General features: G+C 56.8%; 1 protein-coding gene across 4 annotated transcripts in view; it reads left to right on the top strand.

Annotated features, from left to right (window-relative positions):
- The window catches only part of POC1A (POC1 centriolar protein A), a 131,980-nt gene that overhangs the window by 93,786 nt on the left and 11,372 nt on the right, over positions 1 to 26,822 (top strand). For all 4 annotated transcript variants that reach the window (XM_067754622.1, XM_067754621.1, XM_067754619.1 and 1 more), the window contains exon 11: positions 19,597 to 21,205. In XM_067754622.1, coding sequence (XP_067610723.1) covers positions 19,597 to 19,695 — 99 coding nt within the window. In that variant the 3' untranslated portion in view covers positions 19,696 to 21,205. The remainder of the gene's footprint in view (positions 1 to 19,596; positions 21,206 to 26,822) is intronic.

Raw genomic sequence — 26,822 nt, 5'->3', positions numbered from 1 at the left:
CCCAAAATCACCAACACTGAATCCTGCCAGGGAGTGCCCACCCAGTGCTGGCCTGGGCCACAACAGAGCTTTGAAAGAAACGCTATCCGTTCATTTGACTCTCCTCTGGGTGGGCACTCCAGGGACGTGCCAGGGAACTGCGTGCAGTGAGTCAAGGCATCCGAGAGCCCAGGCTCTGGGTTCGAGCTTGTACTGCTTCTTATCCTCTGAGCGACCTTGGAGACATCCCTTCAGCTCTCCAAGCCCTGGTGTGTTTATCTGTGAGGAGCCTGCCATGTTTGTGGTCTGCATTAAAGGAGATGAATCTGCAGGAAGTGTTTGACCTGTGCCTGGCCCTAGATAGCTGCTCAGTAGATGTTAGCTGTGGCACTGACCACCCTCATCAGGGAGATCAATGTGGCCCCATCACCACCAGGAGCATAAGTGCATCTGGCAGCTCATAACACAGACTTGCATTGCAGCAATTCCAGTAAGAGCAAAGCGCCCTGACGAGAGGTGGCAGCCAGCACCGCGGGCATGCCCAATGGGGTGTCTTCTGCTGGGGTGGAAGAGCGGTCCTGCAGAGGGAACAGCCTGCCTGCAGGTCTGGAGGGGCCATGGGCACATCCAGGCAACCAGCAGAGCCCAGCACAGCTGACATGGGGCATGTAGGTGGTGGTGGCAGCTGGGCCGAGGCAGGACTTAAAGGTCCTCAGGCCCCTTCCCTCCTGGGCTCTGGGTGCAGACCCCCCCGTCTGTGCTGGCTCACGGCTAGAGGGGGAATGCAAGAGGGAGGCCGAGGACCCTTGGGTCTCTGACGGAGATGGAGCTGAAGTGGCGTGGCGTCCCTTCCCTACCTCTGGATCTGAGGCTAGGTGCGAAAACCTCCTCAACTTTGTGTCCCATGGTCCACGGCGTGTCACAGCATCCCAGCTGGTACTGCACACACTGGGCCCACTGAAGGAAGGACATTTGAGGGGAAAGGTCAGGCATCGGTGACTAGGGGATGGTGGGACTATGCGCACATCATACAGACATTGCCGAGAGCCTCTTAGGCCTGGAGGAGGAGGCGTGTGCTGAGAGAGGGAGATGAGCAAAGACGTAGAAAACTTCTCCCACCTCAGAGCCGTCAGAAACTGCCAAGCCTGCCTCATGTTCTTCACAGCCTCGTCAAGTGAGAGTTCAGGGGAGGTGGAATGAATTAGAACTTTATAGGATAAAATTGGAAATTAAGTCTGAGAAGGTAGTTAAAAATAGCCTCATTGGATCCAGAGGAGTATAACACTAGAAACATTTCCTGTCACTGTGTGTTAAGGGCGTACATGGAAGGTTTTTGTTATGTGTTAGCAGTCAGGAGTCTGGTAGTAACTTTGTAAGAAACTGGCATCACAGGGAATAAGTGAAACCTTGGCCTGTGGCCGGGGTCACACCACTCAGCCCCTTTGCAAATCCAGACAGCACTGCCCCCCCACCAGCGGCCAAGCCCATCAACCAGTCGCCCGCTTTGCATTCCTGAAGGCCACAAAGTGTGGCGTGTTCCTGATGGAGTCAACATATTTTGAGGCAACTTGGATTCCACAGATGAAGCCCCCAGTTGAGACCTTAGAGTGCAACCTGTTTTCAAAATGGCGTGGGGAGGTGTCTGCACAAATTTGCGTACTACCTCGGGCTTGGTCGCCAGTTGTTTTCCAGGCCCACGTCCCCTCCTGGAGCTGGGGCCCTAGCTGAGGTGTTTAGCTCCAGCCAAAGCTGCCCCTCCCGTTGGGACCAGCCTGGCTGCGGGCAGCCCCCTCTCTGGAGGCTCCCCCGAGGCCTAGAGCCGGGTGACCACTGCTGTCCACCCCATGCGGGTAGCTCAGCTGGGGCTCTGCGCCTACTTGGCCTGTGGGTGTTGGCCTCAGATGCTTTCCCCTCAGCGGCGCTCCTCACCCTCCTGGCATGCGCCTGTGCTCTGGAGGAGCAGGGGTGTCGCGACCACCCCGACACTGACACCTACTTCAGAGTTCTCTGTCTGAATCATGCTGTTCTCCTCCGTCCCGCCCCATCACTGCCCCTTCCCTCCCCCACAAGGAAGTCTATTTCTAAGCGGCCTCCGAGAGGGACACTGCCTTCTAGGTCCTGTGGGCCTCCGTCCTGAGGAACATCCTTCAGGGAAGAAGCCCAGGGCTGCAGTGGGCAGTGGCCAGGATGTTTACTGAGCGAGTCACAGAGCCTCCACTCCCAAGTGACAGAAGGCGCTCCGCTCTGGAGGTTCACTGTCCTCAGAGCCTGCCTTCCCGCTCAGCAGGCTGGATGCGGCCCAATGATCGAACCCTCTCTGAAGGTGTGTGGCCCATTTGGCACCCGTCTGAAGGCTAAGGACCCGGCCTCAGTCCTCGTCCGTAGCCGCTCTGTGCAAACCAGAGGCCCAGAGGTCAGGCGACTGAGCAGGCCTGGGGGAAAATGTGGCTCAGAGCTTGTTTGGGTGCAAGTCCTGGCTTTTCCACTTCTAGCTCAGTGACCTTGGGCAAGTCACTTAACCTCTTCGTGCCTCAGTTTCCAGATCCGGGACACAGAGCTGATAATTGCATCCATTTTACAGGCCTCTTGTGCGGATGGGATGTGTCAGCCTGTGTGAAGCTCTTTGAACGGTGCCCAGCAATGCCATGTGCTGCTGACGTGTTCAGTGCTGCTCCTGCTGCTGACCTTGTCACTCTTCAGGGCCTGGCTGGCATGGGTGCAGGGGGATCCTCACGACGGCACCAGAAACAGCTCCCCAGTTCCCCCTGCCTCCCTGCCCAGGAGAGCCATTCCCCCGCCCTCACAGCAGGTGTGGAGGGTTCCCTCCGTGCACACGCGTTCACTGAGCCTTTTCTGTGTGTGGGGCCCTGAGCGAGACCCAATCCCACCCTTAGGAGGGCCCAGGACTGAATCTGCTGATGTCAGAGCCAGGCCTCCTAGGAGGAGCAGGCAACCAGGACCGTGGGAGACAACTGGGCAGAGTGCGCCAGACGGGAGTCCCGTGGGCCAGGTGGAGAGGGCCACGAGTCCTTTGGCCTGGGCTAACAGAAGAAGCAGCGTAGGCGTTTGCACTCCTGGTGCGGCCACTGAGCAGGGCAGAGTCGGGCCAGACCCACGCTGAGGGTCTGTCATGGAGTAGGGACAGGGACACAGAGAGGTTGGGACCTGGGCCGGGGGTGGAGCTGTCAGGGCCCTTCCCCCAGGAGGTGAGTTCTGCAGCTGCCCTGGCTCAGGTTCACGGCAGGAGGGAGGAAGCGGGTGAGGAAACGGGCAGGACAGCACAGCAGTCAGCCCCTGCGATGCCGCTGGGCTCCCGAGGGAGTGAGGCGCTTCCTTTAGCCCCCATGGAAAGCAGACTGCCCCAGGGACATGTGCGGCATCTGAATCCAGCCCTTTAACTCCTGAATTGGGGTTGTGTGGTTTTATTTTTTTAGGAATACCTTTTTAGTAAAGTGCATACATTGTTTTTCAAAAGTGTATTTATTCAGGGAGATAGGATGGGATGACCTTGCAAGGTACACAGCCCTTCGTGCATCTCATGCCCGGACAGGTCCACTCTTCGGGCTGCCCCGGGCTGTCGGGTCTCCCCACAGTGTTGTTTTAGATGGGAAGTCCTCAGAGTGTGGGGATCACTTCCTCATCATAATTTTCCTCCTGATGTTTATCTGAGGCCTGCAACTTTCCAAGGGCTTTCCTCTGCAGCCCTGTGTTATCCTCCTGCCTGGTGCTCACAGGTCACCTCATGCCCGGTGCAGATAGGGTGTTGTGCCTAGATACGGCTTGTGCCTGGGCCAGCTCTGGGGTCCACTCAGCCTGGGGCTTCTCCAGGATGCCAGGTGATCCTGAGCTTGACCTGCTGTAGGTCAGAGCTTCCCCAGCTTCCCTTGCTAACCATTGTGTAACCATTCCTTTGCTAACTGTGTAGTTAGGTATGGCTTCATTGAGAAGTTTATCTGCAAACAAAACTTGACCTTTCTGAAAGTTAAGGCCAGAAGCTCTTGCTCAGCCCTCTGTGATCACAGAGTCCAGCAGGCCCGGCCCCTGAGGTCACCAGCCAGAGAGCACACCCCCTTGCCCTGGCCCTTCTTTGTGTGGGGGAAACCCCCCCTTGCCCCTGTGAGATTGCTGTTTGGGGCCTCACTGAGCCCCTCAGCACACTGATCCCAGCTGGACCCTGTGTCCTGAGCAGCCAGGGTGTGTTTGGCCTTACACGTCCCTATCAGCTGTGGGGAACAGAGGTACCTCCCTTGGGTGTCAGGGCTGCTCTGCTCAGCCCAGTGAGCCACTGCCCATTAACCTGGGCGTACTTGCCCTCCTGGTCTTGAGGGCCAACTCCACTGCTCATCACCTGGGTGACCTTGGGCAGGTAATGTTGCTCCCCAGAGCCTCAGCTTCCTCGCATGTAAAGTGGGGACAGCCAAGCCTGCTCGTGTCCTCTGAGCACTATGGTGAAGCTCTGGATTACCTGGGTGTGCTAGGTCGATGTTCTCCAAGGGTCAGTGTGGGAAAACACCAGTGTGGTCAGGTGACATAGGAGTGGACATTCCACGCATGTCTGTAACTGCTGGAGTCCCATGAATGCTTTTGAGCTGCCAGTGAGATCTAGTGGTCTGACTAGGCATTAGGATGAGAGGGAGACAAAGAGGTCTTTCTCAACATCCAGGAAGGCACAGGAGGAGGGCCCAGGAGGTAACGAGAGGGACTGGGTGCCTGGGGACTGTTGAAAATCAGGGGTGGGTCGTGGGGCCCATTAGATGCGGTCCTTGAACCCAGACCCAGGCATTGGGGCCAGGATTGAAGCTCTTCAAAGATGTATATATATATCTTGTGACAGCCATCCTCTGAATTGAGTTACCGTAATGGTTGTGGGGGAAATAGATTTCCTAACGATGGGATTTAGGTTTTTCTTTGGGTGACTTTTTGGTTTTGAAAACCCCTCATGGGAATTCTCAAAAGCAACTAGGGCTGAGGTCACAAGTATGGGTGCTGGGAGCCGTGTGTGTGCCCCCCCCCTTCCTCTCGGGAGCCTGTCCTGGGCCCCACCTTCTCCCCTCCCCATCTGGGGAGAACACACACCTGTCCTGCCGCCACCCTGGTCACTGTCCTGCTGGGCCCGCCCCAGTCTTCTCTTCCTGAGATAGATGGCTCAATCCCAGAGCCCTGCAGGAGTCAGAGCAAAGCTCAGACCAGGAGTTAGAAGCCGCAGATGCTCTGGCACAGCCTTGCCTCTTCCTGAGAAAGCCATGGTTTCCTCCTCCACTGAGGGGAAACTTGAGGCCCTGCCCATCTGTCTGCCCTCTGGGGTGGGCAGCAGAGGTCGGCGTCTCAGGTGGGGCCGGGACTGCTCTTAGGGCCTTCTTTCCATGAGTCGCCCCTCCCCTCCACCCCTGGCCGGGCCCCTCCCCATGTGGCCACTCCAAGAGGAGGGGCTCCCCAGTGGACCCCTGCCAGTCCTGCCTGCTTGGTGATGGGCATTCAGAGGCCCTGACCTTTCCCCTGGTGTTCTTCTGAGGGTTCTGCCAAGTGATTTAGGGTCCCTCTCGCAGGTGCTGGGACGGTCACCAGTGAGCAGGGAGAGGCTGTTTTCACAGCCAGAGTCCCCTGGGAGCTCACCTCCCGCCTTGGCTCCCTTCACTTCCTTCACCAGCTCCTGAGTGACAGAGGTTGGGTGGTGTCTGGAAGTTGCAGGGGCCCTGGGTCTTCCTCGAGGGCGAGGGTGTGGGCGTGGGGCGTGGCACGGCAATGTGGGCGGTACCCGGGAGCTAGGGAGGCTGCAGTGCGGGGCCTGGGCCCGGCAGGCGGCCGGTGGTTTCGCCTCAGAAGCCCACAGCAAAGTTATTTTTGACTCCGATTTCACGTCTTGCTGCTTTTTAAAAATACCAAGCCATGAAATTCCTGCTCCAACTGTGTTTTCTCATGGCAGCTGTGCTTGAGGCTGGCCACAGCAAGGCTGTGATGTCACACATTCAGGTTCCTGTGACTCACTGGGGGCCGATGGGCTCGGGGACCGGAACATGTGCGCCGTGGGAAGCAGCCGCGGGCAGGCCACCCAGCCCTGTGGTTTAAAGGTCCAGGTTGTTGCAGCGCTGCTGACCAAACTCAACAAGGATAAGGATTTTGGCCTGTTTGCTTTGGGGAGTTGGATAGAGTGACCCATTGCTTCAAGACACCCTGCCCCAGCCCCCCAAGTTCCTGGCGGTTTCCAATCTGATGGGCTGCTCGGGTGAGGCATCCCACACAGGGAAGGTGGGAATACTGGGCAGGCCCGGTGTGGGCCGAGCTGCCTGACCATTCTCAGGGGCTCTCGGGGTCCCTCTTTCCCGGACGGACCAGCTGTTGTTTGTGGAAAGAGACTCCAGGCTTTAGAGCAGTTCTGCCATTTTCCCTGGGGGCGGATACTCCCAGGTGTGCCCAGATGGAACTTGTCGGGATGGTGTGCAGTGAAAGCACCTCCCCGCCCTCCGCAAGTAATCCCCTTTTGTGAGGTGTGTGCAGCCCTCCCAACGGCGCTCACACACCCAGGCAGGACTGCAGGGGTGATTGTTGCTGGTTTCCGCAAGAGCGGGCCCTCCCTCCACAGCAGCCTATCTCGCCACTTAGCCTTGACCGTGTATAATGTATAATCCCAAGTGGGTTTAGCCAGCCTCCTCTTCCTGGATATTTAAGGGCTGCCCTTGGGCCAGAGTCGACTTCAGGACAGCCGGACCTCCTGCCACTTGGGGTTTGGAGACTTGTTTTTCCTCTGTTAAGAGCCTGCTTCCTGGGGACAAGGGACTGAAGACACTCTGTTAGACACTTGGGGTCTGACTCTAGCCAGTTGCAGAGGGGCTGGGCCCTGGCCCTTCCCCAGCCCTGTTGCTCATTTTGACAGTTTATCCAGAGGCTTCTCTGGCTTTGCAAATGCAGAGGCATGGGGAGTACCAAGTCAGGGCCAGTGTGCTGGCAGCAGTCAAAGACGGGGCGAGCTTGTGTTTATTATTGCGTGAGGGGCTGGATGGCAGCTCCGTATTCTATCCTGTCTGCGGTCGTGGCAGAAAGCACCCCCTCCCCAAAGAAGCTGCAGATGGAAGGCCCCTGCCCACCAGATGGGCTCGGGATGGCTGCGGTTACCTCTGGGGCCTGGGAACATTCACGGTCTTATGAGATTTCCCCTGTGAGGCCCAGAGCAGGCCTGGAGCTGGGGGCTGGGGAGCAGAGGCTGGAGCGGGAGATCTAGGAGAGCTAGGCCCATGCAGGGACATCTCATTCAGACTGACTCTGGATGATTCTGAGAGGAGGGAGGAAGGGGACCCAGGCGATTTGCTCTCACTGCTCTGGGGACCCAAGGGCCCTCCAAAGAAGGGTCAAGCACAGGCCACAAGAAGGGGCCTACGAGTCTTCCGGTTGTGACAGGCAGCCTCAAACGGGCCTACATGGCTCTGAGATTAACCAAGCCCCAGCTGCCCCAGGGCCACTTGGCGCCCTTCTGCATGGAGCGCCGTGAGAGCTGGGTCGGGAAAGACTGCAGTCGGGCCTGCCATTTCCCTCCGCCCGCTCTGCAGAGGGCCCTTTCTGGGCCTGGACTGTTGGTACAGACCCTCACTGTACCCACGGTAGCCTCAGCTCTGTGGGAGGAGAAAAAACGGAAAGGAGCTTTGAACTCAGCAGAGCGTGGCATTTGGGGGAGCGATTCTGTTCCCCCCATTCTGATCTGGGCCTAGGTGGTAGCTCCAGAAAACCAGCCAAGATGAGAGGCTGGGTCTCCCACTGTGGCTCAGCAGGCACTCCGCAGGGCAGGGGGAGCCTGTGAGCCTTCGTCCCTGAGGTGGGACTGTTGGACAGGGGCCACAGTCTGACTTGCCAGGCTGCACTGAGTTTTTCCGGGCCTCCAACAAGCTACCAAGCAGTCCCTGACTTGTGATGGTTGTGTTTTATCGGGTGCTGGCAAATTAACTATTTTATATGGAAAGTGAGCATCTGAAGAAAGGGGATACTGAAGGCGGTATCCCCTTTCTGAAAAAGAAAGGGGATACTGAAGGCGGTCAAGGCCAAGGTTCATGCCCCGCTGTCAGCCCTGTTTGGACTTACCCTGGAGCCAGAGTACAGCTGAGCAGTGACTGGCATCCTGCACCTTGGGGCCTGTCCCTGTCAGACACTTGCCTTCCCTGGTGGCGTGCCCATGGCTGGCAGAGAGATGAGCTTGAACCCAGGCCAGGGTCGGTGTGGCGGGGGCTGTGGCTCAGGTCTTCCTCCTGGTGTGGGTAGCACCCCACGGGGCCCTGCAGCATCCGGTTTTAATGGATGTTGGTGAGTGGCCCCACTTTTAATAGCTTCTCCTTTGGGGGTAAGCAGTAATATGGAAAAGCCTGCATTTATTTAAAAGGAGTTGCTATAAAGCCATAAGGAAAGTAAATTAGCCAAGATTCCTTAATGTCATAGCTAATCCACCAATAGAAAATAGTGTCCCATGCACTTCCCGAAGAGAGCTAATCCTCGTTAGAGGTGGGGGCTGGGGGACGCAGAAACGCCCAAGAAATCCTATATCCCTGAGACAATGTGAAGCAGAAACATGGACCTCTGGGCTCAAGGGACAAAAGCTCATTTGTGTTGTTGGCAGCAGACTGGGGGGTGACGAGAGGTGGTTAAAAAGACAGTTACTGAGCCCAGAGAGGTTGCAAGGAATTTCTGTAGAAACTTGTTTTTCTGTGCATCAGCTGTGTGTGATGCTGGACAAGTTAACATGTCAGACGTCAGCATGAGCGGGAATCTCCACTCCTCCCCCTCTGAAGTTTAGGCCCCGAAACTTTTAGTCCTCATCAAATCGGCATGAGGTGGGGAGGGGAGGAACTGGGCTCCTTCCTGGATTCCTACCCCACTTTGCGCACCCCTACTTCCTGCTGAGGCCAGGAGGCTTCCTCCCTCCCAAGGCCATCTGGCGGTGGCCCTTCGGGCTCCAGCCTGCCCACCCTCCACTCCCTCCTCTGCCAGCCCCTCAAGCCCACCAGGCCCAAGGCCCAAGCTGGGGGGAATGTTCCTCACCAGCCAGCCAGGCTCATCCCCAGAGTAGGGCTGCCCCAGGCCCGGGGAACCTGGACTGGCTGGTGCAGGACCGGCCTCCTCTGCGTTCCCATGGCACTCAGGGTCTGGCTTGTGTCCATCCAGCACTCATTGTGCACATGTGATGTGCCAGCAGCTGGGCCTGGGAGCAGGAAGACAGTGGTGAGCGAGAATAGACAGAAACCCCTGTCCTCGTGGGGCTGGCACTCTGATGGCTGTCAGCAGGCCGCTCGAGGGCCAGCGTTCACAACTCTGACTCGAAGGCCCCTGTACCACAGACCTTCAGGCGCTGGGCCGAGGCCGGGGCTGAGAGGCAGAGCCTTTGGTGGTAGGAAGAGCTGGGTCCAGACCAGCAACCCCAGGGAGATGGGCTGGCCCCTCCGGCCCCCATTCACCCCTGACATGTGGCAACAGGCTGGCCAGGGCACCATCAGCAAGCCAGGGCCCTGCGTGTGTGTACACACACGTGCACGAACACCGAGAGCCAGAGCCAGAGCTGCCAGGAGACAAGGCAGAGCCAGGCAGGTGCTGAGCCCAGCAGCCCCACTTTGTTTTGATAGCTCACAAGACCCCACAGCAAAGAGATTCCCCTTTTGTTGCATCTGTTTTAGATCTTTAGAATCTGAGTGAAGTCAAAACCCTTCTACAAGGGAGATTAATTCCACACTGTTCCATCTTTGCAGTGAAACCATAGGAAAGTTAGACATTCTGTGCGGCACTGTCGAGACAGGGGCGTTGAGCCAATGGCCAGCCCCTGGATGTTTCCCACAGCCTGGCACAAGTGCCCCCAGTGGCATGGCTGGGTGACTGTGCCCTCGCCCTGAGACCCAGGGCACCTGGGACCCCCTACCCCCCAGGAATCTGACTCCTGTGTTGGGGGAAGGGGGCTGGGGTGCCCCAGCCCCTCTGGGGAGACCGCCTGGAGGAGCCAGAATCAACCATAAGCCTGGAAATGATTAAAAGGAACTTTCCGTCACAGGAGAACTTGAAGAAGCAGCCAGACCACCACGTGCCCTGATGGCTCAGGCCCTCCGAGGCCTGACCACAGGCCACCTTCTTTGGAGCCTCATCAAGCCCCACCTGTGCCTAGGGCCGCCCCCTCAAACAGCCCAGAGCTTAGCCATGGCCCCTGTGAGCTGGGGGAGCCATGTTGCCCACGGTGCATCCCTGCCCAGAGCATGTGCCATGTAAATAGTAGCTATTAATAAAGTGTTGGGTTGGCCAAACAGTTCGTTTGGGTTTTTCCATAAGATGTTATGGAAAAACCCGAACGCACTTTTTTTTTCGCCAACCCCATTACGATGGCTCTACAAGAGGTGCATTGCACAGATGAGGAATCTGAACCCCTGGTCAGGTAACTTGCCCAAGACCACTCAGCAAGTTAGTGATCAAGTTCAGATTTGAGCCCAGGCAGTACAGCTCCAGAGCCTGTGCTCTTACCACCTGGGACAAAGGTGGGGACCAGGAGTCACTCTGACAGCATTTTCTAAGGCCCACACCTGTGTCACAACCATGACGTGGTGAGAGAGGAGGAGGGCAGGGACCCGAGCACTGGGTGGTGGGAAGGGGGGGATGAGGGGGACTTCTTGGGGGAGCAGGGCCAGAGTGGGGCTTCGAGTAGGTGGGCTTTGGGCAGGGAGAGCAGTAGTGACGGGCAACGCAGGCCTTGAGTGCCATGTGAATGCCACATCCAGGAGTCTGGCCTTTCTTCCTGAGCTCTTGAACAGAAAAGGAATATAGCAGAAGCAGCGTGGAGGGCAAGGAGGTGAGGAGTCACCAGGAAGCTGAGGCAAAAGGATGGGGACTGAGAAGAGGCAGTCACCAAGTGGGACGTGCCTGGGGTCCTCAGCACTCACTGTATATTGGGGGCCCTGGGGTCCTGGGTCAGGCGAGGAGACTCCTTGGGCAGAGCCGTGATGCGACTACCGCGCCCAGCCTGACACAGCAGCCAGAGGGGGCTTGGACATTCCCTGCACCCTCGTCAGCCCTTCCTGCGGCCTCCCCGACCCGCTCCAGTGCCCTTCCATGCTCACCATTCCCACTGCCCTCCCCCGGCCTTCTCCCAGGTGCTGCCTCTGCCCTACATGCGTCCCTTCTTTCAGCCTGACCTTCTCCCCACGCTGTAGCAGGTGTATGCTTGTGTGGCACTCCTACCCCCAACCGTTTCAGCCCTCTTGCCCCACTGCCCCTTTTGCCCCATTCGGACACTGAGGTCCCAGTCTCCTGGCTTCCTGAGACTGCCATCCCAGAGCAGTTTTAGTTCCCCCTTGCCACAAGGCAGAGTGCTAGAGGGGGCACGTGGCTGGATGTCAGCTCTCTGCTTCCATCGTCAGTTTGTTTCTGGCCCAGCCACCCTGTTCACCTCTGTGCAACCTGTCTTCCATGTTCCAGGGAGGCCCAGGAGGGCCTTTCAACCATAGAAACCAATACCACTCACCTAAGAGGGGCCCCATGCACCCTGTGGGGCTCTGCTTAGAGCAGGAAGTGGCCATGGAAGTGCCCTGGCTGGGGGAGTGGGGTCTGCTGGGAAGAAGGGTTGCCTGCAGAGCTGGACAGCGTTGGGGAGTGTGGTGGGAAGGCCTGGAGTGAGTGAGGCCTGCACACGTGGCAGCATTTCATAAGGAACTAGCCCAAGAGCTGAGAAATGTGGAGAGAACGGCTGGCTGGTCACCCTCATTCTTTTCCTTTCCTCCAAAATGTTTTTCACTATCAGTCGTGGCAGCTTTGCCAAAAGCCCGCCCAGATAGGACTGGTACTGCATCCCATCAGTGCCTGGAAGCCCCTCAGAGCCAGAGTCTCTCGTTGCTGCATGTGATGGGCACCTGACAAGTGTGAGAGTGGATGATGATGTCAGGAGGGCTCGTGAGGGCTCTGTGGCCCCTCAGAGCTTTGTAGAAGTTATGGCTCCAGTTTTCCTGCTACACTTGCACACCAGTATGTGCAAGAGACCTTCAATAAAGGTGGCGGCAGCAGTGGCTCTGGAAGGAGGAACAGCTGCTGGAAGGGACCTGGCTCCGGGGGTGCGCTTTGGTCCGTTTCTGAAGTGCCAGTTCACCCTCTGTGGTTTCACCACCTGTTGTGAAACTAGGTAGCCATGATCCGTTCCCAGGCTGAGCCCCTTCTCCCAGAGTCCACTCTGGATCCAGTGCTTGGAAAAGTGGCCACGGGCATGCAGGAGCACCATCCTCCCTGGCTGTCCCTGCTCAGATTTGTGAATCTGGTGAGGCAGTGCTAGGGAGTGGAGGCGTCCCATTCCTGTCCCTTTTTGGGTAAGGGCCCTGGGACCCCTCCTACATCTTCCTTGTGACCGCTGTACTCTCTTCCCTGTTCAATCACTCCAAACCAACCACACTGGCCTCCTGACAGTGCCAAGAGTGTGCTGTGTTCTTCTCTGTCTCAGGGCCTTTGCACCTTGTGCTTGGAACACACTTTCTTTGGCCTGTCCTGTGCTATCTCCTCACAGAGGCCTTCTGGGCCTCCTGTCAGGGTTGGAACCCTCTTTCCCAGGTTTGCCGGCCCCAGAGCACGTGAGCCGAGTCAGGGGCCTGGACTCCACGCGGAGCTCAGTCCCTGTGGGCCAGACCGACACATCCTGCTGCTTTCTCTTTGCCTTCTCCCTAAACACAAAGTGAAAAGGGGATGAAAAGGAGACAGAAATGAGTACTGGGGGGGAAAGAGCTGAGGAAAAATGGAGGACAAGCCCACCTCAAGAGGAAACCAGGCTGAGGAGAAAAAAGAGGTTGGCAGGGCTGAAAGAAGGGGAGGACACACCGTGAGGAAGTGGGGGCCTGGGAAGTGGGCGGTCAACAGGAGAAAGCGGGGGCAAAGGAAGGGCCCACAGAGCCCAGGGAGAGCATGTGGGCCTGAAAGAACTGTGCGCTGCTCCACAAGGCTGTGGGCAACTTGCATCGCCCACCTTCTGCTCTGTTCCACCCCTTCCGAGGGTGGGGGATTTATTCTCCCGGGGAGCCCTGGACTCCCGCCGCCTCCGTGCATTGCCCGCAGAACTCTTCCCTGGACCCGCGTGGAGCCCACGGGAGTATCGCGGCCTGGCCCCTTGCGGCTGTAGAGTCAGGCGGAGGCCCCGCGTACCCACTTTGCCTTTTCCGAGCATCACAGATGCGTGAGGCCCCGTCACAGGACTCAGGGGTGGAGGCTGTCCCCTTGGCCACCTCGGAGGCCAGTGGAGATACACAAACCCAGGCTCTGTCCCACGCAGGCCACTTTGGGCCCCGTGGGGTGCAGACACCTGATGACTCGATGCCAGTAGAGAAAAGGCATCTGAGACAGCGAAGTTTGGACCTGTGGCTCTGTCAAAATGTCCCCAGTGCAGTGTTCCCTCCCACTTGGGGGCCCCAGGCACCAGGCTTATCGCTGAGGACAGGCATTTTGGTGCGACTTCTCTGAGCAGCACTACAATTCAGAGGGGACTAAAAATAAAAGCCTGTCACTTTAAAATTGGTTATTTTTACACCACTCAGAAGGCCCTTCAGGATGTTTCATAAAACGTCTTACACTGTTGAACTGTGAGCGAGAGAAGCCTCTCGCCCTGTTAGTGTTGCCCCAATAGGAGACAGATCACAATGTCTTCTCCCCACTCGGCAGGAAAGTCAGGATCTGAATGAGATGACCTTGCTGAGCCTCTCCCAGGGGGATTTTCCTCGGAGAGCTCCAGTGGCGAGTCATGCTGGGAACCCCGCCCCCTAGCCCGAGCTGGCCTCTTCCATGCTCTTGGGTTTGTTCCCCAATGCCTCCAGCGTCCTCCTCCCTATTGGGTCCCTGGGTTGGGCCGTCCCTCCATCAGTGCCCATTGAGGGACCAGGCTGCTTTCCAGGGGGTTTCAGCAGCATCACTGACATGGTCCTGATGAGCCCTGGCCGGAGCCCCCAGTTCACCCACACTGGATTCTCCTCTCCAGTCTCCAGGGGCTTGTGGATTCACTGCCCTCTCCCTCTCCCAGTCTCCCCCCAGCTCCCTCTCCCCCTATTAATGAGGATGATCTGAGAAATCCAGAATAACCAGGCTTTTTCTGACACCGCCTCATGCCTGCCTGACCCTCCCATCCCTCTCAGAGGGGCCTCTGCCTGTCCAGTGTGGTGCCCATCCCTGGCCTCTCCTGCGGGGCCCATCCTCAGCCTGTGTTCTCGGCCTCAGGAGCGTGTTCTCTCTTGTCCCCCATCTGACTCACCACCAGATGGTGGTGGTTCATACCTCATGGATATCTCTGATTTTGTCCACTTTCCTCCTTAGCCCTCTCCCCCAGTCCAAGCCACCATCATTCCCTCTCATTCTCTCTTGCCTCCATCATGCCTAGTCACAGCCACACAGCCACGCCCCGGGCCATCCCCATGGAGCAGTCAGAGGGGTCTCATCCCCGCTTGGCCTTGAACCCCCAGCACCTTCCTGCTGCTCTGCGGCTGAAGATGAGGCCGCCAGGTATGGCCTGCAGGGCCCGGCCCCATCTCCTGCCTCCTCTGAGGCCCCTCTCCTGCTCGTTGCCTTCCCTCCCACCTCGGGGCCTTCCTGCCCCTCTCTCCTGGTGAGCTCCTCCTCAGTCTTAGCTCACTCCCTTCCTAGGGCCACCTCCCCTGGCTCTGACCAAGCAGCGCCTTCCATTTTCCCAGCGCACCCCGCTGGTCTGCGCAGCTGCTTAGCGCTTGCCTCTTCAACCTGCTGCGCACCCTGCGGGCCCAGCTGAGTCTGTCTGCTCTGGGCCATTGTCACCCCGGGCCTGGCACAGGCCAGTACGGCGTGGTGCCTGGGGAGGATCTGAGTGAGTGAAGAGTCTAGGGCCAAGGTTGGCAAACTTTTTCTTAATGGTAAATATTCTAGGCTCTGGGGGCCATAAGAGTCTGTCACAACTACTCAACCTGCCACTGTAGCCAGGAAGCAGCCACAGACAATATGTAAGCAAATGGGCACAGCAATAAAACCTTATTTACAAGAACAGACAGCAGGCTGAGTGTGCCAACCCTTGGTCTAGAGAAACAACAGAATTCATTCAACAGCGAAGGGAGTGTTTCTAAGGAAACGATTTTCCATGAGAAAGGGCTGTGGCTTCCTGGAAATCGCTGGTAACAGCAGGAGAAGGTGGTTCTGAAACAAGCCCCCACCTGACCCTCAGACAGGTGTGACTTTGAAGGTGACAATTATGGATCCCCTATGACCTTGCCCCAAGGGGCTCCCGCGTGGCTTGCAGGTGAAGGCCATGACCCTGGGAGGCAGACAGTGTTGGGCGAGGGGTAACAGTGTCCAGGTGTGGAGTCTGAATTCTGCTTCCTGTTGCTCCCATTCAGGGAGGGAGGTGCCTTGTTTGAAGTTAAGCCCAGTCTTGGGAGGTGTGGGGCGCCAGCAGTGACCAGGGCGAGTACCAGAGCATGTCTGGGGGCTGATCTCTTACGCTGTAGCAGCATAAACGCCCCAGTGAGAGAAGGCATCTGAAATTAAGGTGTTAGGGTCGTTTCTCATTGCATATCTATTAAAAGGTTCTTGTCGGTATGTCCCTTTTAACCCTATAATATTGCCTTTTCATAGCTGTGACTTCTGTGATAATTCCAAACCTAAATGTTTAGCCAGATAAGAGACTCTACTTCATGGGTATTGGAGGTGTCTGAGGCCTGGGAACTGCCTTGGAGGGTGGCCTGATGGTGTGAGGGCGCTGCTGGGTGACCCTGAGGGATGGCCCTTCCATCCACTCCTGCTCATTTAATCCAGAGCCACCAGACCAAGTGGCTTGGACAGGACAGAAGGTGGCTGCCGCTGCGTGAGCACAGAGGTCCAGGAGCATGTTCTCAGGCTGCTTGAGCTTGGCCATAGGGTGGGGGACAAGCAGGTCTGCTGGGTCACAGGGCCAGTAGCCCTCAGGTGATGCCAGAGCGAGCGGTGTGGGGGCAGGGGCGGCGGGGGAAGGAGTAGGTTAGGCCTCTCCTTATATGTGGTGGATGGGGACAGAGCAAAGGTGCACAGTTCCCGGTGCCTTAGCCAGCACTCTGAAGCCAGGCCACCAGGGTTCACAGTCCAGGTTTGTCATTTATATGCTGTGTGACTTCTGGCAAGTTAGTATCACTTGGTTGGTGCCTTGGTTTCCTCATCGGAAAAAATGGGGGTGATACAGGCTCCCACCCTGAGGGGTCATTGTATGGAATAGAATGCCTGGCATACTGTGAGCACTCCGTGAGTGTCAGCTGTCGAGCAGCCCCTGGAGCAGAGTGTGTCAGGAATCAGGATGGCCCCTCAGAACCCAGTCCTGGGTCTTCCCTCGAGTCTGGGCTTCACACCCAATTACAAAGGGGACCTCGTGTCTGGATGGCACAGGGCCAGGGAGAGGGCATGAGCTGCCTGGTTTCTCCAAGGTCAACAGACAGGAGGGCCCTCTCTGTGGAAGAGTTTGGACCCCAGAATGAAGGAGTTCCGGCTAATGGCCGTCTTTCCCAGACGCGTTGCCCAGACAGGTCTGCCCAGCAGCCAGAACCCTAGACTCCTCAGCCCCTTCTCCAGTTTCCCTTCGCCCTACTTAAAGTTAAGTCAGAGGCCCACGGACACCCATGTCAGGCAGGGCCATTTCCTTTTTTGACACCTGCCACCACACCCAGCTTTCAACTCCTTGGGGACTCTGTGAGAGGCTGGGACCAGGTCATTCACCCTTGAATAAAAGGAAAGCAAGGTGACTGGGCTGGGAGTGTGGACTTAGAGGGACTGCAGAGGTGTCTGCCTTTCCAGTGCTTCTCCTCACCTTCCAGGGCAGGCGGGCCTTGTCTCCGGGCCTGGGGAGCATGGGCACCATGTAGCAGGACGAGAATTCCCAGGGCTGGGCCAGAGTACGAGGTGGGGTGAGCCACGAGCAGCCTGCTTGGCGTGGCCCCGAGCCTCTGGAGGGTACGGCTGCGGGCTCTGCTCTGCCCTCTGGGTGCTGAGGCAGCACATACTCATGGAGGCTTGCTGTGCCCCTGACACTTGGTTGTGGGGATATTGCTCTGAACCAACAGGTAAAGGTCACGCTGCAAACACAGCCACATGACATGGCCTGGAATCGGTCCCTGCTAGCGATGCTGCTCCCTCCTCGCACGGGGCCCCAGCAGCTGGGGAAGCACGGTGGCCGTGGCGCGCGCTGTGGCGGCCTGGCTGACTCCCTGCAGGTGGCCGGCCTGCCTGCCCTCTCGCTGTGTGCATTGCCAGCCCTGAGCGTGTCTGACCTCTGCTGCTTGGCTTCCCCGATCGGAGCCTTTTCATCAGTGGGGAATCCCTTTCCTGGTGGAGGGAAGGCATATCAGCAAATCGGAGATCAGGGTTTCCAGGCTTCACTTTATCAGGAGGGATAACCGTTTCCCATGAAAATGAGGTCCCATGCTTTAGTGGAATGGGATTATTAAGACAAATTTGTGAAGCAGAGACTGTGTTCTAATGCACAGAAATCCAAAGTGTCCGTCCTCCTCTTCCTGGCCCATCCTTCCAGCTCAAAAGGGGTTTGGACGGGATCATATGTGACGGGGAAGAGCTGGGTGGACTTAATCTCTGGATGGTGGCCGCCACTGAGCATCTTGGCAGAGTAGGCTGGGGGCGCAGGGAGTAGGGAAAGTGGACACCAAACACAGAGATGACGTGACTCTTCCAGAAGCTTGCCTGGGAAAGGGGAGAAGCTGCAGGTTTGAGAAGGGTGGACTTTTTTTCAGCCTGTTTGTCTCTAACGTGCTATGAAGCATCCCCTCATAGCTCCCAAAGGAAGGACCCCCAACACCCTCCCTCCATTCAGGGGGCTGGAGGTGAAATAAGCGATGCTTTTCTGTTCAAAGAAATTTAACATCATCAGGTTTAATGCCATATTTCTACCGAGCTGAAGTATGGGCCCCCCATGGGACTAGGTAGAGGCCTCGTGAAATGCGTGGCACCCCGGTGTTGACATTGGCCCAGCAGCCGCTGCCTCCACATTTGGAAATTCTGTCCCTGTGAAGAAAAAAAGAACTTTTAAGTGTGTGTGTGTGTGTGTGTGTGTGTGTGTGTGTGTGTGTGTTGGGAGGGGGATGGTGCTGGGCAGAAGAGGAAAAGCTGGCTGGCTCCCCCACTGGGGCCTGGAGTCCAGAGCCATCGGAAAAAGTCTGGATGAGGAATGATTTTGGAGCTTGGCTCAGTGTGAGTTTTGCAGCAGCCAGTGGAAACTTCCAGGAATGCTGCTCTGGGCCAGCCGGGGGCTGTTTCCGCCGCCACTTTTATGAGCTACAGACCCCCTCCATGGCTGACCGGCCAGCAGAGGGGAATCTGACCGTCTCTTTCAGCTCAGCTCTACCTCTCAGGGTGCAGTTCATATTCCACAGGCAGTAACTTTTCAGGCTCTGTCCTGTGCCCCAGGGCTCAGAGCCTTTGCAGCCCGGCCAACTCATCTAGAAGGGGCCAGCCGCCAGGAGGAGCAGCCTCCATGAGCGGCTGACATCCATGCGGGATGCTGCAAAAATTTATAGCAGTCTTAGAGGGGAAACTCCCTCCCAGAATGTTTCAATGTTTTATTAAATATGTGAAAGGAAAGTTTCCTTTCTACTGGACCAAGGCCCAGAGCCTCCATGGAGCCTCAGGGAAGGTGGCAAAACCTCTTGGGAAAGCCCACAAATGAGTAAAATCAATAGAAAGTTTTGTTTCTTAATCTGACCCCTTTCTGATGCCGGTAGGCTGCATGGCACAGGAACCAAGCCTGCTTCATTCACAGTGGACTTGCCCAGGGCCTGGTGTGGGCCTGGACACCACTGCCCCTCTGTCAACACTCTGTCCAAAGCCAGAGGAAGGGGGCAGCTTTCTGCAGCCTTGTCTGGAAGCCAGGTTCACAGGCCAGCCGTCATGCTGGGTATGCAGGAGAGGCCAGGGAGCAAAGGCTCTGCCTCTGGAAGTCAACATGACAGGCATTGTCACGGTGGACAACATGGGCACCATGCTGTCACCTCTCAGTCTCCGGGACTGCTGTGAGCTTGGCATTATCCTTCCCATTACAGAGGAGAAAATGGGCTCAAAACCGGGGAATTAGGGCCTAACCCCCAAACAGCACATTCCTGCAATGGTCCTCAGTGGACTCGGACAGGCAGAGGCCCTCCTGGGCTCAAGGGCCTGGGAAGCCCCTCCAGGTGTAGAGATAAAGGGCCTGAGGTGTGGGCAGGACCCAGGTGGGACGCCTTCTTTTGTGGTTGCAGTTTTCTCACCTTTGGAATGGAGATGCTTGACGGTCTCTGGTTGGTTATGGACAGAGCCTGGCCCACATGAGCAAGTGGTTCTGCTCTGGAACTCCAATCTAAATGCCAGACCACCGGGGCTGGGGATTCCTCACCCTTGGCTGTCCTGGGCAATGATCGAGGACTATGGGACCTGCTGCCTACTTTCCCTCACTATGTCCTTCCCGCTGCCCAACAAACATCAGAGAACAACCATCCCGAACCAGCAGGAGTGGACATGAAGACCAGAGACAAGGCGCCAGGAAGGAGCCCTGGGTGGGAAGAGCTGGCATTTGTTCAGCGGGCTGAGACAGCTGAGCGGGACTGCCTGAGGGCATCCCCAGGGCAGCCCGATGGCCCCTCCATCCTCTGAGCTTGACCGTTTATTTTGCAGACAGTCTCCATCCTGGAGCAGCGGTTGACACTGACAGAAGACAAGCTGAAGCAGTGTCTGGAGAACCAGCAGCTAATCATGCAGAGAACACCACCATGATCAGGGGAGCAAGAATCAAGAGCTCGGTCGATTTGGGGGGTGACAGGCCGGGGATTTGTACTAGGGAACTTGGGTAAATAAATAGAGGGGATTCAGCTCTGGGAATCACATCCATCCCAGAGCCCCAGGGGTCCTGCACCTCTGCCCTCCACCCAAGCTGTCCGCACCTGGAGACTCTCCACTTGGCTGTGGGAGCCCCCACATACCCACAGATGACCACGTTTAGTTTAATGTGAAGGAGCCACTTGAAAATGTTTGCTACCTTGGAGTCCTAAGCGGAGTCCACTTTTCCCTTACGAACCTTTCTACCGTATGACTGGCTTCCCCCACCGACCTTTCCCAGCGTAGAAATGGACTACTCATTGGTTGGATGAGCCAGGAGTTTCCTATAAATCTGACAGAAGGCCCAAAGTGGGCCCATCTGTGTCTGATTTACCCAGGAACAAGCACTCTGGAGAGGGGGGTGGCTTTGCAGTGGCCTTGATTTCTGCCCCACACATGTTCACTGGGGCCTGATGGCTTCCTCCTCTGCATGCATGAGGGCAGAGGAAACTGAACATTAAAACGGACTTGATGGAGCTCGTCAGTGAAATGGCTTGTTCTGAGTGAGACCTAGTCCCCCCATCCCCAGGACCTATAAAGGGAGAATGAAAATGGCTTCTTGGGAGGGCCCCTGCCAGGATCACCTCTGAAGCCCAGCACACCCTGTTTGCAGCCATTCGGGGTCTTCAGGAGCAAGGACAGCCAGAGCCCCTGCCTACACCCTGTCCCTCTGGCTGGCCTGGCTGGCTGCTTCAGCTGAGACCTGGAGGTCTCAGGCACCTGCCTTTCCTCTTGCTCGTGAGGGTTCCATAGTCAGCTTCCCCTGCATCCTTGCAGGAAAGCCAGGCAAGTGTTTCCCATATGTCTGGGTGTCGTCCATGCCTTATGCATTCAGCTTCTTGGGGCCCAGCCAGCCAGAGAGGTATTTACCCTCCAACACACCTGCCCTGCCCTGGGGCCTGGGGGGAGGGCGGTGTTAGATCTTCCCGGGAGCTGTCAGTACCAAGCAGCTAATGAGGTTCCCAGCCTCTGCAGCTTCCAGGTGGGAGCAGAGTCTGAACACCTAAGAGCTTGGGCTGACAAGAGGCAGCCTATGTTGAGTACCGATGAACGACAAGCCTGGAGGAGCTGCCTCTTCCACCTGGATGGGGAGAGAGCTGTAGTCTGCAGTTAGGCCTCAGGCTCTGCCTTTGGTCGAGCCGTGTGACCTCAACGTGGTGACATAACCTCTCTGAGCCTCAGGTTCTTGTGTCAGGTGGTGGTGGTAACCACCCCACCAGGTGGCGATGAGGTAGGTACTTAACAGAGGCCCGTGGCTCCCCGCCCCTATCAGTCCCTCTAGGACGATGTGGGAAGAGGCTGCAGGCTCAGGACGCTTTGGAGGCCCCCAGGAACCTGCTGCAGTCTTCCCACGTGGCCCTGCTAGTGTGTAGAAGAGCCTGGAAGTCCTGCTGGTCTAAATTGGCAGGTAAGACCCTTGGCTGTCTCGGGAGGTCATGGGCTCCCCGTCCCTGGAGGCTTTTAGGGAGTCTGGGCAATGCTAAGTCAGCTTGCTCAGAGGGGACACAGCTTGTGGGGCCAGGCTTGTCATCCCCTCCCATGCTGGCTGCCCTGCCACTGATGAGACATTGGCTGCCATGTTGCAGCCAGTGGAGCTGGAGCTCCCAGGTGTTGGGGCTGTGGTGATCCGAGCGGCCAGGCCAGGCGAGATCCTCTCCAAAGACACAGATGGTGCAACAGGACAGGAGCAGGGTCTCCAAGGCATTGTGTAGCAGCTCTGCTCACAGGCCAGGCAAGGGTTGCCACCCATCGTGTCTTCAGTTTACACCAGGATCAAGTTTCGAATTTTTCTCTGAAATCTCCCTTTCTCTGTGGGAGAAAATGAGGATTTTTGAGGGTCTGCTAGGGATTTGGGAAGTGGGCTGGGAGGTAGTGGTGTACTGTTTTCCCCTGGAAGTCCCATCACCATTGTCAGATGTAAACAGTCTGGAGAGGGGTACTCACCACCACCCCCACACACAGCACAACCCTTGTCTGGTAGGACAGTATTGTCATGTCCTGGGACAGTCCGACCTGGACCCTCCCAGATGGAGGCGGGCCAGAGCCGTGGCCATGGGCTTCTGGGAGGGCTTTGCACGAGTGGCCCGGGCCAAGCCCTCCTGAGGGGTTTCCTGCCACTCACACCTGCCTTGACGGAGCCACCAGACAGATCTGGAACTGGGGAGAAGGATGGTTCTTGGAGAGCTGCATATGTCTTTAAAACAGCACAGAGACCTGCCATCTCCAAGCCTGGGGGTCAGTGTGTGTGACCTCGCCAAGGCAGAGCTGTGAGGGCTCAGGCTCACATTTGGCCATGTTGTTCCCCAAAGAGTTCCTTTTTTAGCTCATGTGGGGCCTGACCCAGGACCTCACTGCTCTGAGAATCTAGGGGCCAGGTTGCTCCTGGCGGGAGGGAGACAGAAAACCCTAGGGTGCTCTGACCGCTCTGGGGACTGTCTAGCCTCAGTTCCAAGCCCCGCCCCCGTGAAGGTGCTGCAGGCCCCCGAGCTGGGCAACACGGTCTGGGCTGGTGGCAGGCAGGACTGACTATGGGGGGGTTGGGGAGGGGCCCTTATAAGCACAGGAGGAGTGGGGAGGCCTAGCGGGGCTTGAGGTGGCTCGGCCCAGTTGAGGGCCACATGACAGGGCCTGTGGCGTCTCCCCAGATGACACTCCCTGCTAGCCCTCCCAGGCAGCTCCCCTGTGGCCGGGGGCTCTTCCCCATCCCCCACCCATGCTGCCAAGCTCAGAAGCAGCCCCTGGAAATGTAAATGCCTCAGCTCAGCCGTCATCTCTCCTAATTTTGGATTTTGGTAACTGAGCTCCCAGAAAACCAAATTGCAATTTTTTTTTTTTTTTTTTTTTTTGTGCTAGGAAGATGTGTTTAGGTTAGTGGGGTTTTGTTAGGAAGTACATCTCAGTGGCAGTTCCCAGCCCCCACCCCCATCCCTTCATCCCCTAATTTTCCTAACATGTGAAGTGAAAGAACAGGTGTCTGTGATTTAAATTGCAATCCCCCACCTACCCTGTGCCAGATCCTCAGGGTTCCAGGGATGAATCTGTACTCCCTGCCGGAGAAACTGAGGGAGGCAGCTCAGGTAGACTGGAAGACCAAGCCAGAAGGCAGCAGCTGAGTCCAACCCCTGCCCATGGCAAGCCTGCCGCCCTTCATTACTGAGTCACCACTCCCAGGGGTACCTGACAGACTAAGTGCTGATGGATCCCTGCAGGCCTGTGTCCCTCCAGAGACTTGAGTAGCACGAGCCAGCCTGTCCTGGAAACTGCCATTCTCCCGCCCAGCACCATCCTTGTCCTCTGTCCCATGGTCTCAGCAGGGGCGCGCTGCGTGACAGCAGGCTGGCAAGAGGGCGGAGCAGGGGAGTCTGGGTCGCTCTGGGAGTCAGGGGCACCACCAGAGTCCAAATCCCGGCTCTGCCCCCCGCTAGCTCCATGACCTTGAATGAGCTCAGTAACCTTGTGGAGACCATTTGTGAGCTAGTGCCCGTCTCATCAGGCACATGAGGCGCTCGGAGGGAGAATGTGCTCCGTGTGTGACTAGAGGGAGACTTCTGGCGGGTCCGACCCCTTCCCTGGGACTTGGCCTGTATGTCCATGGGGATGGAGTCTGGTGGTCCCAGAGTCTTTCTGGCTCTGAAATTCTGGGTGGCCAGGGTTACGGTCTCTTGATCCCGTGGCCCGTGCTACGGGGATCCCCAGTGGTGAGGAGGGAGTTGGGCCGGCAGACAGCCTTGCCCCAGCTGAGGAGGCAAGCCCTCCAAGCCCACCTCTTCTGCTGTCACCAAGGCCGAGGCCGCCACTAGGGCCAGCACAGGCTTGCGGGTGGGTGTTTGTGATTGCCGGGAATCCCGGAAACCCAGCCCGCTGAGCAAGCGCAAGCATGGTGAGTCACACTATCCCAGCTCCCTGTCATTACCCTCATCTTCCTAAACGATCTGCTCAAGAGGGGCCCCTAATGGCTCCAGCCTTAACTGGTGTGTGGCCATTTAAGCGGGACAGAACTGGGCCCCGGGGTTTTCTCCAAGCACCCCCTCTCCATCCCACCCCGCCCCATGCTGCCGAGGAGGGAACCACCTTGCCAAGGCGTCAGTGTCAGGCAGGCGGGCCCCTGCTCACTTCCTGTGAGCATCACCGCCCTGACACAGGGCCTTGTCCCGTTGCTGAGTGGCCTCCAGCCCTAGCACCCCGGGCTCACTCTGCCGGCCACTCTGGGGGAAGTCTCTCTAGAGGCCCAGAACGTGGGGCGCTCACAGCCATGCTCGTGCTCGAGATGAGACTGGAGCCAGGCCAGACAGCCTGGGGCAAAGCCATGAGGAAGCTTTCTGTGCCGGCCCCTCCTCCGCTGTCAGCTGCTGTGTGGAAACACTCTCCCCGACCCTATTTACAGAGCAAGGCTGGGGAGTGGTTTCACTTCAGGTGAGGCCACCTCGAGCCCCTTCTGCCTGGGCGATGCCTGTAGCAGGAGGCCTCCCCCCGCCCCCACTGTCTCCTACCACCCATGAGAAATCTGAGCACTGTCGGACGGGGGACCTGGGCAGGAGAGGAAGTCACATCTTCTGGCAGCTTTCCTTTCTCAGTCCTAAGCTGCTCTTGCAGGCACAAGTGCCTGTTCCTGAAAGTGGGACTTTGATATCTCTCATGGGTGCTCCGTGGGCAGAGGCTTGGCCTGCAGGAGTTGGGCCCGTGTCAGCAGTGTCACTCAGCCAACATACTGACATCAGCCCCTGGCCATCTCCATCCTTCCTCAGCTGGGCACCTGGACTCAGCTGAGGAATGGAGACTGACTTCAGAGCTGTGGCCGTCCCTGAGCACCTGGGGCCCACGTTCACCCAGTCCATGTTCTCCTGGTCTCAGGCCTGGCCAAGGGCACAGGTGCCCTGCAGCTGCTCTGCTCACCTGGCCTCTCTTCCAGATCTCTGCCCTGCCCCTGCCCTTCCCTGGCTAGGCTCAACCCAGGGCCTTGCCTTGACCTGGCAGGCCTCTCTGGAACCATCCAGCTCCCCCAGAAGCTCCTGTGATGCCCCACCCCACCTCTGCACCGAGCCCCTCAAACTGACCCCAGCCAGAGCCACCCGAGGACATGCCCTCATGCCCAGGGTTGGGATGGGAGTGCTGATCGTGTTCCCCGGGGCCAGCACACCCCCCACCCCTACCCTCACCCCCAGGATCATTCTCCATGACAGCTGCTGCTGGATTGGCTCCCCCAGAAGCCTCTGGAACTTGGAGCTAGGGAAGCAATGTAATTAGTCTTCCCAGACCCTCCAGGCAGCAGCTCACATGTGCCTGCTAACTGGAAACAGAAGGTGCTTTCTGTTGCAGAGGCCTGGGCTGGCCCGCGTCTGGGCTGCTGCTGTGGGACTTCTTGGCTGCAACTCTGAAGTTGACCTTTGCTCCCAGGATTGCCCTGGTTCTGGGGTTGGGTCCAGTTCCCCTCACAGTTGGGGTGTGCTAGGGTCGTTTGTGAGGTTCTACAAGGATGCCCATGCCCTTTGAGACATGTCCCAAAGTCTCCTTTTTTTCCAGTTTTAATATTTTTTTATTGAAGTATAGTTGATTTACAGTGCTGTTAATTTCTGCTATATGGCAAGGTGATTCAGCTATACATATATATACATTCTTTTTTTAATGTTCTTTTCCATTATGGTTTATCATAGGATTTTTGTTGTTGTTGTTTGGGGCTATGTCAGGTCTTAGCTGCGGCATGCGGGATCTTCGTTGTGGCATGCGGGATCTTTCATTGTGGCATGCGGGCTTCTCTCTAGTTGTGGCCCACAGGCTCCAGACTGCATGGGCTCTCTAGTTGTGGTGCATGGGCTCCAGAACACGTGGGCTCAGTAGTTGCACTCCGCGGGATTAGTTGCTCCGTGGCATGTGGGATCTTAGTTCCCCAACCAGGGGTCGAACCCATGTCCCCTGCTTTGGAAGGCAGATTCTTAACCACTGGACCACCAGGGAAGTCCCATATCATAGGATATTGAATATAGTGCTCTGTGCTATACAGTAGGACCTTGTTTATCCACTCTATATATAAAAGCTTACATCTGCTAACTCCAAAGTCCACTCCATCCCTCACCTAACCCCCTCCACCTTGGCAACCACAAGTCTGTTCTCTATGTCTGTGATTCTGTTTCTGTTTCATAGATGGGTTCACTTGTGTCATATTTTAGATCCACATATAAGTGATATCATATGGTATTGGTCTTTTTGTCTGACTTACTTGATTTAGTAGGATAATCTCGAGTTGCGTCCATGTTGCTGCAAATGGCATTATTTTGTTCTTTTTTATGGCTGAGTAGTATTCCATTGTGTATATGTACCACATCTTCTTTATCCATTCATCTGTCGATGGACATTTAGGTTGTTTCCATGTCTTGGCTATTGTGAATAGTGCTGCTATGAACATAGGAGTGCATGTACCTTTTTGAATTCTAGTTTTGTCTGGATATATGCCCAGGAGTGGGATTGCTGGATCATATGGTAATTCTATTTTTAGTTTTCTGAGGAACTTCCATACTGTTTTCCACGGTGACTGCACCAACTTACATTCCCAACAACAGTGTGGGAGGGTTTCCTTTTCTCTACACCCTCTCCAGCATTTATTGTTTGTAGACTTTTTGATGATGGCCATTCTGACTGGTGTGAGGTGATACCTCGTTGTAGTTTTGATTTGCATTTCTCTAATAATCAGCGATGTTGAGCATCTTTTCATGTGCCTATTGGCCATCTGTATTTCCTCCCAAAGCTCCTGTTGGGATAATTGCCTCTGGTTTGGGGGAACCTCAGCTATGGAGGCCCCTCTGGTGAGGGAAGGGGGCTTAGGCTGGGGCAGGTCAGGTGAGAGCCCTTCCAATCTGCCCACCACTCAGGCCATCCTGAGCTAGCCCCACAAGGAGCCAGGACCTGCTGAGATGATGCCTGTTCCTTTCCTGCCTGGTCTACTTCTGCCCTTGGCCCACTCCCTCTGTTCTCAACATAGCAACCAGAGTCAGCTAAGCTGTAAGATTAAAAAATAATAATAAAAAGAAAAC

This window comes from Pseudorca crassidens, chromosome 10 (genome assembly GCF_039906515.1).
Source record: "Pseudorca crassidens isolate mPseCra1 chromosome 10, mPseCra1.hap1, whole genome shotgun sequence".
Lineage (NCBI taxonomy): Eukaryota > Metazoa > Chordata > Mammalia > Artiodactyla > Delphinidae > Pseudorca > Pseudorca crassidens.
Note: the sequence above shows the minus strand (reverse complement) of the source record. Positions and strands in the feature narration are given on the sequence as shown.